This window comes from Echinops telfairi, unplaced genomic scaffold (assembly GCF_000313985.2).
Source record: "Echinops telfairi isolate 266 unplaced genomic scaffold, ASM31398v2 ScPeMD7_7469;HRSCAF=8507_0, whole genome shotgun sequence".
Classification (NCBI taxonomy): Eukaryota; Metazoa; Chordata; class Mammalia; order Afrosoricida; family Tenrecidae; genus Echinops; species Echinops telfairi.
In genome coordinates this window covers 95,751,938-95,766,350 of record NW_022111372.1, presented here as the reverse complement: position 1 = coordinate 95,766,350, position 14,413 = coordinate 95,751,938, and the positions used below count along the sequence as shown (strand labels likewise).

The window sequence follows — 14,413 nt, the reverse complement described above, 5'->3', positions numbered from 1 at the left end:
TATTTTGTCATATCTTGCCCTGTCCGACGTCTCCCTTCACCCACGTTTCTGTTGTCCATCCCCCAGGGAGGAGGTCACATGTACATCCTTGTCATAAAACTACTTTCATTGCTACTTCCTAATTTTGCTACTGTTATGAATCACAATGTAAATCATGTGTTTTCCGATGGTCTTAGGCGACCCCTGTGAAAGGGTCATTCAACCCCCAAAGGGGTCGCAACCCACAGGTTGAGAACCGCAGGGTTAGAGCATAGATAAGTATTAAGTTGGGTAAAAGGGAGGATAATATGTAACAAGAGGGAGATAGGCAGAAAAGGAAAACAAACCATTGGAAGGCTTGATAAATTATTGAATGCAAAAATGATCTGATCTGTAAACCCTCACCTAATTCATAACAAGTTGTGTTGTTGTTTAAGTTGTACACCTGTAAAACATTGAATTGACAAAAGTTGTGTGATATATTTACGACGACCGAAAAAAAGAGTAGCACCATCAGTAAAGCCAGAACCAGCTGGGTTCACCCAGCTGAACCAGCCCAAGTTCCTGACCCACATAAGAAAATAAAACAAGTGTTTGTTTTAAGTCAATTAAAAGAAAAAGAAAGAATAGCTACTGAACCTGCGTATATACAACCAAACAACTCATGGGATTTGGATCCTTGGCTAAGAGTTTATTCTCCTGGTTTTATGGGACATCCCAGTTGATTGGCTTAATAGCACATTTAGTGTTTTTGTTCTTCTTCCTAGTTTGTTACATAGCGACTGGGGACTTAACAGCTTGTAAGTGGCTATCTATGACACAATTGTCTCTGTTCACTTGGCACAAGACAAAAAGAGAATCAAGGTTAGAAGGATATGGATTGTGTAGCTAATTACCTCCAGGAACCACTTCCTCTTTTGCCACGAGTCTAGAAGAACAAGATGATGCCTATAAAAGAATCCTGACCCAAAAGGAGGAAAATGGAGAACAGAATTTCAAATTCTCGGGGACTCTAGATGTTCCGGAGTCTTGGAGGGAACGTGAACCTCTGAAACGGTTATCTCTAACCCTTAAACCAAAACTATCCATCCCCTGAACCATCTTAAACTTGAGCAAAAATGTAGCTTAATGAGTAAAAAATGTCTGCCTTACGCATTGTGGTTCTTGCAGATCAATACAGGAGCCCTGGCAGTGCTGGTAGGTTTGTTTGCCTGCAAAACCCGTTGGCACTTCAAATCCACCAGCTGCTCCAAGGGAGAAAGATGGGATTATGTGCTCCCACAAGGTTTATAGCCTCGGAAACCCCATACACAGGCTCACTATGAGACAGAACTGACTGGGTAATATTAGGTTTTTGTTTGGGGCTTTGGTTTTGGATATAGGTTCATATTAACAATTAATTCACTGTGATCGAGTTAGATATTGATTTATTGCGACCCTATCGTAGGTAGAACTGCCCCTGTAGGAGTGAGAGGCTGTAAATCTTTACAGAGCAGAAAACACCATCATCCATCCTCAGAGTGGCTGGAGGGTTCAAACTGCTGACCCTGTGATTAGCAGCCCAACACAGAACCAGGGTTCCCAAATCCACAACAGCAACTTGAAATTGTAGATTTCCTTAGAGAATTATTAGAGAATCATGGCCTTTCAGGAATGAAACTCCATGTATGCATTCCTTATGTATTTTTTTAAGATCATTTTATTGGGGGCTCTTACAGCACTTAGAACAATCCAAACATCAATTGTATCAAGCATATTTGTACCTATGTTGCCATCATTATTTTCTAAAAATTTACTTTCTATTTGAGCCCTTGGTATCAGCTCCTCCGCATTCCCTATTTTAGATGAGTACCTTACATTCTGTTGTTAGGTTTAATTTGAACTTATTAAAAACTAATGCCTATTTATAAAAGAAAGGAGCCCTGGTGGCATAGTGGGTTACACACTGGGTTGCTAACCACATGGTCAGCAGTTCAAAGCCACAGCTGCTACACAGGTGAAAGATTAGTTTCTACTCCCGTAAAGAGTTCCACTCTTGAAGACCCCCAGGGGCATCTGTACCCTGTCCTTGCTATGAGGCTTTCTATGAGTCAGAATCAACTCGATGGCAGTGAATTTGAGCTTTTATTTATAAGGAAACCCTGGCGGCACAGTGGTTAAAACACTCAGCTGTTATGGAAAGGTTGGCAGTTTGAACCCACTATCTGCTTGGCAGGAGAAAGATGTAGCAGTCTGCTTCTGTAAAACCTGACGGCTTTGGAAACCATCTAAAGCAGCTCTACTTTGTCATACAAGGTTACTGGGTCAACTCAACAGCAGTGAGTTGGAGTGGGTCTATTTGTAAATCAAAACAGTGACTTCTGAACTGGAAGTAGTTGTAAGTTCTCTGGAAGTAGTTGTAAGCTCGTCTATTTTATCCTGAGTAGAACATGATGCTTATTTTGAGTTACTACTTGGCATTCTAAGTATTTTGGTCAATAGCCACCTCTGATATTTACCACTTTTACTCTGACCTCAACAAACCCCAAACATGTCCACATACTCAAATAAGCATTGAGCTAGTCTACGTTTTCCAAGATGTGATCTTTATTTTACTAGTACCTTAAAATACATCCAGTGGATAGTAACAAATTGCTATTCAGTGAGTACTGAAGGATACAATAGAACAGAAAGCTCCTGGTACAAAAGCAGAGGAGTCACAGAGAAGTATAAATATACATTGGCACAAATGCAAAAGACTCAGGCAGACACACACACAGGATGTACATTGTGGTCCAAATCTTTTTACTCTGAGCCAAACAACGTAAAAGGCTGGGCTTAAAGAAGTCATGCTCTTCTCTATTTAAAGATACATTTTTAACACTGGGCTTCTGCTGCTGTGCAAGTTTTGATATGAAAATATTTCATGTCCTATTCAAAGCCATAGGAAGTGTCTTCCGAGCATGTTGGTTCAGTTCAAGGTGATTGATCTTCCACAGAATAAGAGAGAGTAATGCAAGTTACTGCCCAGGACAATGAGATAGCATTCTCCTAGACATGTCCATTCAAACACGAGATCTAAAAATAAGATGGGCCTACATTGTTCACAAAAACACAGGCATTAAGGATGCATGCAACACACAACATCAGGGTAAAAGATATTTGCAGTTCACAGCAAAATTCTTTATCTCCTAAGAAAAGATGATCAGTAAGTCATTACCAAGTGTTCATACATATGGACTTGTCCAGGTCAACATTTTTTTGAGCTCCTTTTTTGGACATTTCATTAAGCAAGATTATGTTCGTTGACACGAACGTTTCAGTCTTCTGGTCTCAAACAGATTAGGTAGCAAGTTGTTCCTAAATTTGTTACTATGAGATAAGTGGCAGCTAAAATCAGAAAATTCTTGGTACAGCTTAAAATTGACTGTTTTTCTTTTTAGAACACTTCAGCTAGAGTTAAGTAACTTACAGCACTTAATACCTGGTGACATAGTTTTTTAAAAAAATCATTCAAGACTGCTGCCACCTTTATTTCTATTTACACAGGAACAGCTAGAAAATGTACCTTTCACCCTCCCCTCAGTTACCAAAGATCCTTGCTTACCATCCATTGGAATCCACTGCAGTATCCTGTGGTGGTGTTGAAATAATTGCTACTTTCAAGTAGTAAAAGCAGACTTGGTTTAATACTTTGTCAGTTTAAAAACAAAACAAAACAAAAGTCAGGCTTTTTGATGTCAGGAAATGAAGAAGGAAAGTCTTCCAAGTAACCAAATGAATAAATGATATTTAACTTATTTAAACAAGTTTGAAGCTAAAATAAAAGTCGTTTTTAGCACAGTTGTAGTCAAAGATAACAGACTTCTTTTTCCTTTTTTACAATAGACTTTTAATTAGTTCAACATTTTAAAAGTTAATTTCCTGTGTTTCAGTGAGAGTGTTTAGCTTCTGGGGCACATGGGAGGGGAAGGGGGAAAAAATGATTAAAAAGCCCTCTCCTGCAAAAGAAACAAGACTGTGTCATTCCTACGCAAATGTCGGGCACCAAAACACTGATGTCAGTCTAGACGGCAGTACAGCAGACTTATAATGAACATCAAGTATTTAAATCACTGACAACTTAGGAAATTAAAACTATTACTCAAAAATCTCCTCCCCGCAGAAGGACCACATCTGTGGGAGCGAGAAGTGTGCCCATCTGGGGACGAATGCATTCATTCTCAGCATCAACAAAACTGAAGTCATTTTCCTCTGCATAACGGAAGTTGTTTTCTTTTTCCCTTTACAACTCTGAGCAATGAAAGCCAGACTTTAATGGCTCTGTATAAAAACACTCGCAGGGTGGGTCATATTCTATTAGTCAAGGCAGCTCAAGATGAAGAATCCCTGCCTGCCTTTCAAATAAAGGAAAAATACACTTAACGTTTTCTTCTCACCTTTGAAAATTACTTGTCTACTATCTTTGCTCAACTTCTCTACTCTAAACATATATTAATACCTTTTAAAATGAGTATTTCTAGAGAAATAAAAGCCACAATACAAACAGATACATCATGTTCATCAAAACACTATTCACGATAGCAATAAAATGGAAACAGCCTAAATGTTCATCAGTGAAAGAATGGATACGTAAAATTTGGTCCATAACAAAATGAAATAGTACACATTAAAGAATAACAATGAATCTGTGAAACTCCTTACAGCAGTATGAAAGTACTCTGCACAAAAGGACAAATATTAAAATAATAATAATAATAAAACATTTTTTAAAAAGGACAAATCTTATCTGAGGCCATTATTATAAAAAGAATAGGTTTTCACATTAAAGGAAATATTGTTTGATAATTAGTAGGGGAAGGAGGGCAGGGAGATGAGGGGCTAGAGGGTAGACAAGTGTTCATTTGGATGAAGGTGTGTTAGGAGAAAAACGATAAGAGGCAGGGGAAGACACTAGAAGGTTTGCAACAGAGGCAAATATTGTTCTCTACACAATCCTGCAACAATGGAGTTCTACTAGTTGGACACTTAGATGCTGGATAAACACAGCCTGACCAGGTGGGAGAGGGAGAGTAGGAGGGTACCCACAAAAATATATATAGGTTTGAAAGTGGTTATTTATATATGTGCATTAACTTGGGGTGCAAATATGCCCAGGGAATATACAGTTACTAAAATGGCTAAGCTTAATAGCTTAGGGTTTTTAAAATCATTTTATTTGGGGCTCGTACAACTCTTATCACAATTCATACATACATCCATTGTGTCAAGTTTTGTTTTTATGTGTTTTTTTTATTTAGGCTTTGGTTTTATGTTTGTTTGTTTGCTACATATCCGGAATATACTTACTGTTTCACCTTCCATCTAAACGATGTTTATCTGAATTTTGTACTCTGGAACTTTCAACCAGAGACAAATCATTAAATTACTTCAACAAGTAGAAATAGCAACACCGCTCCCCAACAGCAATTTCTGCATTGCTAGACACTTATCTAGTTGGTAGATTTATAACAATGTTCATTCTTAGTTCCCTAAATGTAAAAAATACCCACAGAACGGTGGCATACCTCTAAATTAGTTTAAATATAGCTCAAAATTATTTTTAGTTATGCTCACGACTTAAAAAGGCACTAATCATTCTTCTCCAAGGCTAACCTACTCAAGTTCCTTTCCTATTAAAGATAATAAAAACCTAACTTTTCTCTTTGCTCAACTTCTCTACTGTAAAACATATATTAATACCTTTAGAATGAGTTATGTTATGTTACGCTATGTAATGTTCAACCAATAAAAGGACATCAGTAATAGACCTAACACCAAATCGGGATCAGAATCATACTTATTGTGAAAAAAAATAGATTTGAGATTTATTCTAATGTTAGTGCTTACAACAACTGGCATGATTAAATGTCTTTTATGTTCACTTGCAAATATAATTGACATAATAGAAATATGTTCATATCCTTTACTGTGCAAAGAAAACTAAAGAACACCACAAATTTATTACAGCCAGTACTTATTAATGCAACAACAATAAAAAAAACAGGACACACTGACTTAACAAAATTATCGAGATGTTGTCTACTCCTTACTTGCATACTAGAAAGACGCAGAGACAAACACTTCCAAATATTCAGACAGATCATTCCACAGTTGTAACTTTCATCACAGTTCTCAAAGCAGCACGGTGAGGTCAGTGCACAAACAGCTTAAACAGCAAAAGGAGGAATTGGTGGTAGTAGTATCAGGCTACACAACAGCATCTCCAAAGAACATGAAGTAAGAGGACTAAAATGCTCTGGCAGCATGCCAAAAGGCTGGATGGGCTACAACTCTGAGCAAGGAACACACAGAGCTTACAGTATATAAGTATTCACCATCTCTCATTCTGCAGCTTGACTTTGTTTTAAACCAAAAATAGCCATGTATAAGAAATATTTAACACCATCAAATTTCCCCATACTTCTGAGTTGGATGATATCAGAGTTATCAATCATTTCCAATAAGCTAAACACATACCCTAAAAGATCAGTACAACCTGCACTATTGAAGATAGGTAAAACAGATTTTGCTATCATTCTGCAGTAAGAGGCTTTATTCTCTAAGAATTATACTACCCTCAGCTCAGTTCCAAGGGCTTGGGTTTTCCTATATGTTATTTCTAACTCAATACCTATGCAACTAATTAGCATTTAAAGCTGGTCAAATTATGGACCAATATGCAAATACAAATTACATATTTTTAATAACTAATTAATCCTATTATACCAAAGAACATGGGTCTTTTTGGGGGGGTCAGAAACAATTCCTGACAATACTTTCTAACCAAAGCATGTTACTTTTATCATTTCATCTTGATGAATCACATATTAATATAGAATAATAGTCTAATTCTTAAGTTTGATACTTTCCAAACACATTAAAGAACCAAAGAGAAAATAATCTTAGGCAAGAGTATCAGATTCACCTCAAATCTACCCACATTTATTTAACACCTATTTTTGTACCAGGTAGGATGCTGGGAACTGAGAAAACAAAGATAAATATGTAGGTGGTCTTAGAGAGCCACCACCTAGCTGAGTTTACTGACCCCTTAAAACACACATACACTAATGTTCTCTACTACCTATAGTAACAATGAAGAAAGCAAGTCAGTATTTCCTTCTGCTGGAAAAAAATCTTTAGAGAAGTAAGATCTATGTAGTTTTGAAGGACAAACATTTTATAAGAAAAAGAGAAAGCTATTCCAAGTTAAAAAGAACAGAAATAGCAAAAGAATGCAAGCACAATAAAGTTGGCATATATCTACACCAAGATATATACCATGTGGCAAGAGTAGGAATTACAATTTCTTACACATATGCTAATACTCTTCTGCTGCTCATATACAGAAATAACTAGTCAATTAAAAGGACATTTTAAAGCCTAAAAGAGACTTTGGAATTCTTCTCAAAAGATAGCCAAAACCAAGACATAGGTTCCCAAATTTGGCCTACCACCCCCTTTTCAAAAAAAAAAAATTACTCAGCAGCCCCTTGGCAATGGAAAACTTTTGTACTACAGCCCATACATAATCCAGGATAAAGTGTAGAGTGTTTGCTACCCCCCTGGACCATTCCAGCACCTTCCCCCCAACTTTGGGAAAAACTAGTCTAGAAGATGAAACCTAAGCCCCATCCCAAACTTGGTAACAGAAAGTTGTGGAACTTGAGGCTAAAAGGATAAATTATAAATGCTCATAAATGCTAGGTCAAAGATTTTATCCAGTAGACAGCAGAGGACCAACAAAGGATTTTAAGAAAAATACCGATGTTACCAGTTTTGGCAGATGTGTGAAGAATGAGTTAGGACACTGGAAAAGAAGGCAGACAGGGCAGTTAAAATGTTACTGCAACCGGCTAAGCAAGATACTGTGAGATCTGAATTAGGGCAATGGCAAAAATCTACTGCCAGTCTTAAAAGACAAATGGAGAATATGGGATTCTTATAATCTTGGTTTTCAAAGAAGAGCTGAAGAAAAACTAACACTCTCATTAGAATTCCCAGGTTTTAACACTCAAAAAGACAAAAGAAAAGGCCAATTAAAGGCTGGAATTAAGGAACTGGATCACAATGATATCCAAGATTACTCAAGACTATAAATTCAGAAATAGATCTTTCAGGTTTAGCATCAAGAAAGAGAACGTCCTCATGACCAGACTAATACTCAGCAAGTCTTTTCTTCCTCCCGGGCATAACACGCTAGCCAAACAGCCAACGCTACTCACCTCACATGCCCCTACAATGCAGGGTCATAGCACACTGCCAGAGATGAAAAACACAACTCTCAAATTTAAAATCCAAATGTAAACCCCTGTAAGAATCCCACTTTACCCAAACATGTAAAATTACACAATACTTTTAAAAACATACTTCTATAAAATAAATCTTCTGGAGATAATGTTGTTCTACCATGAACTAATTCACATCCCACACCTTTAAACTGAAATGTTTTTGTGTGGCATGCACTTTGGGTAATACACAAGGAAAAGAACTTTTTCTTACCACTTTTGTAGAATTGCTTAATAAATTATGCTAATTAAAATATTTCTTTTAATTTCTTTTTTTTAGCTCAAAGGCAAAAGATAGTGAACATTTTTGTTTTCTCAAAAAGGACTTTAACAAAAGGGCTCAAACAAAGACTAGTATGGTGATGTGAAATCCAAGAGCAATATGTTACTAGGCATGCTAGAAAAGCTAGTATTTCTGTCTAAATACCTAAGCTTATTCTCATTCAGGATAAAATTATCCTGTAGTGAATGACAATAATGTTCTGCATTCTATAAGGACACACACTGAAGGTTTTATTTTGTTCTCAGCCCAATTCTTTTATGTCCCAACAACAAACTCTCAAATTGAGAATCCTCTTAAACAAGTTAAATGAAAAACATGAACTCATAGAGAGAATTTTTTTGTGACACACACACACATATATATAATTTTTTTCCTGAGAATGCAAAATAGCGGAACAGTTTATCTGAATCTATCTCCTCTCCAGAAAGATTAAGATAAAGTAGCCATGAGCAGGGTCTACTTATGATGCCATTCCAAAACCATTACTAAAATTTACACATTTTGTTTCCTGCACATCAGTCACAAAACTAGTCATCCTAAGACTGAGGTCAAATTCCATCCCAAGTAATAGCTCTCCAAAGTTGAAGTAATGGTCCATTGACTATACAACTCAAAGACTAAATTCCAGAATGACCCTCCTCCCTTACCTCCCCCACTTTTAAAAAGTTATTCTTCTCCTTTTAGCTCATTGTAATGGAATGTGACCTGTACTTAGGGCTTTCCCATTCCTTATTTACCGTTTAGAAGAGAATCTCCAGGACCAGTGGTGTGAGTGGCGAAACAGGGAGGGTAAAAGGAGAATGGGTAGGAAAGAGGGAACCGATTACATGGAACTGTGTGTGACCTCCTCCCTGGGGGACAGACAACAGAAAAGTGGGTGAAGGGAGACGTTGGACAGGGCAAGATATGACAAAATACCCATTTATAAACTATCAAGGGCTCATGAGGGAGGGGGGAGCGGGGAGGGAGGGGAAAAATGAGGACCTAATGTTGGGGGTTTAAGTGGAGAGAAAGTGTTTTGAGAAATGATGTACAAATGCGCTTTACACAATTGATGTGTGTATGGATTGGGATAACAGTTGTATGAGCCCCTAATAAAATGTTAAAAAAAAAAAAGAAGAGAGTCTCCCTCTCATAAGGATAATTGCTTTTTGTTTTCAAGGAAAAAGTGAAATGTAGGTGTTAATCACATAATAACAATTAGAACAACAAGATTTAAAAATTGGTTCAGAAAAAAAAAAATTGGTTCAGTAGATTTCTCATGTATACATCGATCTCCTTTAGAACACACATAATACAAGAAGAAAGATGTATTAAATGACAATTTAATCTTTATGTTTTACAAATAATGTATGATTTGCATGTCTCCAAATAAATTGGGTAAGGAAAAGGAGGTTAAAAATTCAACTTAAATAAGGCACAAAATTCTTATAAACATCTTTCCATGACAAATCATATTTTTATCCCTGGAGTTACAACTAAGTACCTAATGTAGAGAGATGAACATGGAAGCATTTAAGAAATGTATTTCAAAGTCTAAAATTAAACACTTAAATCTATCTGGGGTTCAGTTTCTCATTTGTAAAAAAAGAAAGTATATGACTGGATGATTTTTAAAGTGACTTCCATATAACTTTAGCCCAAGTTTTAAAACGAACAATTTCTTTGATTCAATTCAGACAACCAGGATATAAACCCCTGGAGAATATATTTTACTTACATTCTTCCTACACCTTCATACATGTGAGTCTCATCGACCAGAGTCATAATCTCTGTGTCTGTAAGATGCGCATGCTTTCTCGTTCTGCTTAGCTGCTCAATCTGTATGTCTGCAAGCTTCACCTTCTGCTGGGTGTCAATGACTTTGGCTTGGAGCTCTGTAAAGGCCTAATAAAAACAAGTCCTTGAGTTAGTAAGTAAAATATTTTACAAGAAATATTGATATAAAACTCAAATATATTAAAAGAAAACATGCTAATCCTCGACAAAACTGTGACATTTGCCAAAGCAAACATCGATAAAAGTATAACCACAAATGATCAAGGTTCTATAATAAATATAGAATTTATTGATTGTGGTAATAGTTGTACAACTCTTCTTGTTATGATACTGAATTGCATGTGGATTATGTCCCCAAAAAGCTGTTTAAATATAGAATTTACACTACCCTCAGAAGATGCACTCTATGTGAACAAGAAATACACATTAAATAATATCCATATGAAGTAGCGAGCCTCTAAAGAGTAACAAAATGCAATAGTTAGAGGGCAAAATGGATTCAAATAGCAACCATATATGTAACAACTCATATTATGCTTCTGAGTTTTAAAACATTTTCCCCCATGAATTTGATTATTAGATAAGACTATACAAGGGGGCTTCAAAAAGTTCATGGAAAAATTATCTTTTATTTCAATTTTCCAAAGGATTTTCTAAAGACCCCTCACATAGTTAACATCTCATTTACTCTTCTCAAGAAGACTGTAGATCGTTGTTGTTGTTGAGGTGGTACTGAGTCCGTTTCAACGCACAGCGACCCTATGCACAACTGAACAAAGCACTGCCTGGTCCTGCACCATCCTCACAAATGCTGAGCCAATTGTGGCAGCCATAGTGTCAGTCACTCTGGCGAAGAGCCTTCTTCCCTTTCAACATGTCCCACATATGTAAGATGAAGTTTTGCCACCCTTGCCTCCAAGGTGCATTCGGACAGCACTTCTTCCAAGGTACATGTGTGCGTTCTTTTGGCAGTCCAGGGTACTTTCAATCTTCTTCTCCAGCACCACAATCCAAATGCATCGGTTCTTCTTCAGTCATCCTGATTCAGTGCCCAACTTTCACATGCAGATGGGACAATGGAAAATACCGTGGCTTGGATCAGGCACACCTTAGCCCTCAAAGTAACATCCTTGTTTTTTAATACTTTTTCTTTTTTCTTTTGCTTTGTAATTCTTTAAAGAGGTTGTGTGCAGCAGATTTGCCCAATGCAATGTGTCATTTGATCTCGACTGCTGCTTCCTGGATCCAAACAAGACAAAAGATCCTTGACAACGTCAATCTTTTCTGTTTATCACGCTGTTACCTAGTGTGAGAGTTGGGTCTTTACATTGAGTTGCAGTCCACATGAAGACTGCCATCCTTGATGGTCATCAGTATGTGCCTGAAGTCCTCCTGACTTTCAAGCAAGGTTATGCCATCTGCGTAACTCAGGTTGTTAAGAAGCCTCCCTCTCATCCTGATGCCACATTCTTCTTCATACAACCCAGTTTCTCTGATGATTTACTCAGCATAGGGATTGAGTAAGTAAAGTGAGGATACAACCCTAATGCACACCCTATGTGCAAACCCTGTATGTTAGGAATAGCAGTTTCCTCATCCAACAATTTACAAATTAACTAAAATTATTAAGATATACGTGCACAGGGCTGCCTAACTATTAGGTAGAAAAGCAGGGATTCAAATCTATTTCTTCTGATCTCTCTTTCAAGTCTCTTCCATACTACTGTCTACTGCGTTCGTTAGAGTATGAATTGTTAAAAACAACAGAAAGAGAGGAGGGAGTGGAATGCACTGACAAGAATTTCATGGTGATCTTCACACACACACACCAAGTCAAATTTTACACTGTGTCCGCTTACTTAGCTGGAAGATAAATTCAGTTCTTGGATACTACTGTGGAAGTGCCTGGGATGACTTTCACATGCTGTCAAACTAATGCCCTACGAATAACATCCGTGACTACAATACATGGCCAACGCTACTAACCCATGTCTTCTGACCTTGTTCTCACCTACTAGCAAGGTCTCAAAAGATTTATTTTGGGGGAAAGAAGGCGCCCCAAATTTTCTTTTAGTCTCCATCAAAAAAGAGATGTTGAAAAAAGTTTGCAAACTTTTGAACAGCAAATTTCCCAGTTGTTTTGGTTTTTAGTTGATTGTCAAAAGCTGTGCAAGTTAAGTAGGTCTATCATTCTCTTCACATTTTTACATTGTTGTGTACGTGGTTTCTAGCAGTAAATTAAAATATTAGAAGTTTTAAGTCCATTTACTGTGTTTTTTTAAAAGCAAGGAATTCAAATAATACTGCGAAAATTCATCCACACTTGTACTCCTTTGTTCGCTTTCAGTAAACTGTTAAATATAATCTGAATTTTTAACAGGAAAATACATATATTACAGTTTTGGAACCCACAAATTGACAGTGTTCTGAAATGGAAAATTCTGGCGACCACCTGTTTGTTCTGCATACAGTTTGGTAAGGATGTTAGCATATTGTTAAAACTTTTACAACATTAGAGAACACTACTTGAATTTACAGATTTCAAGAAAAAATGGCAGACACACACAAATATATACATAAAATCCTCAAAGAAGTAACAAACAGCTGCATTTACTAGGATCAAAAGCTATTTCAGCTATCCTTATGCAAAAGCTGACCAGAGGGAAGTCTTAAGATATAACATATTTGACCATCTAAACTAATGGCCCAAAAGTGTAAAGATAAAGAACACTAGAGTCTACCACAACCTCAACAGTCTTCTGAAATTTCCTTTATACCTACACATTTAAAGGAGGATAGTTCAAGGTCCTTTAGAATCTCTCCCCACCCCCACCCCCGCAGGTGCACATGGTTTGAGGTAGGTAGTGTTAGAATCCTGACCAATTCTGAGACAACGAAATCTGTGCCAACACACTTTTAGACCTTGGAACAAAGATAACCAATTCCTTCTCGTGCAGATTTTACTTGCAAAACGTCGCTTGACGTGTGTGTGTCACATTCCCCCAAAAAGGGCGTGTGTGTGTGTGTGTGTGTGTGTGTGTGTGTGTCTCACATTCCCCAAAAAAGGGCGTGTTTGGGTGCTGCGGTAGTTAGGTCCTTGGGTCCGTGGAGCCAGGGGAGAAAGTGGCAGTGTGCTTCTGCAGAGCTGTCCACGGAGAAACCCTGTGGACAGTCTACTCCGTCCTGCAGGGCGGCTGTGAGTCGAATGGTCTCCTAGGCAGCGTTGGTTGGGGGGGGGGCGGGGGAGGGGAGTTGTCAAAGCCCTAAGGTGAGCATTTCTATGAACATATCTAACGTCCTGAACGGTGGAAACTGTGACCTTTCGAGATATGCTCTCAAGTAAAGGGTCTAGCGTTTGGACCAGCGTTTTGCAAGCCACGAAGGGCAGGATTACAGGTGCTGCAGCTCGCGGAGCCAATGTGAAACGCTCCCTTTGGATCTTACTAAGGCCTGCGTCCCTGGACGCTCCCTGCGCAAACAGCTCGGGAGCTCAGAAGGAGGGGACGGGGCCGGGCCGGGTCCACGGACTTAAAGGGACCCCGCCCAACGGGCTCCCGTCCAGCAGGAGCCGCTCGCCCCCTCCCAAGCCTAAGGAGACCCAGTCCCGCCTCAGGATTTAGGGAAACATTTCCCAGGCCCCTGAAGTCTCTTTCCTTTGTGGGAGTAGGGCCCTAATCAATATTCTTGTCCACAGTCCCCTCGGCTTCGAAAAAGACGCCTCTGCCCTCTCAACACCCTCTTTTACCTTCTTCAACTCCAGATCCACGGGAGCCGCCATCTTGGTCCGCGCCGTGCGCATGCGCAGTAGGGGGGAGGTCCGAAAGGCGGAGGGTGGGGCAAGGGTTCGTTCTGGTCCAACCGATTGTCCGCCTCGTGCGCCCGCGCATGCGCGCCGCTCTGGGCTGCAGGGCCCCGGGTTGCTTAGACCGGATTTGGTTTCCACGTGCCCCAGACCCTGCCAATGGATGGTAGTCGTTGTGTGTGGGTTCAAACAATTTGACAATGGGTTAGTCTGTGCGGCTGAACTGGGATGTATGTAGATCGCACCAAGCCTTCCGTTGTT

The 14,413-nt window shown here is 38.6% G+C and overlaps 1 protein-coding gene across 1 annotated transcript in view; it reads right to left on the bottom strand.

The window, feature by feature from the left end:
• Positions 1–14,155, bottom strand: part of PFDN1 (prefoldin subunit 1) — a 67,642-nt gene extending 53,487 nt beyond the window's left edge. The window contains exons 1-2 of the mRNA XM_004696660.2: positions 14,096–14,155; positions 10,292–10,458 (exon numbers count right to left, since the gene is read on the bottom strand). Coding sequence (XP_004696717.2) covers positions 10,292–10,458; positions 14,096–14,149 — 221 coding nt within the window. The 5' untranslated portion in view covers positions 14,150–14,155. The remainder of the gene's footprint in view (positions 1–10,291; positions 10,459–14,095) is intronic.
• Between the last annotated feature and the right edge of the window lie 258 nt (positions 14,156–14,413).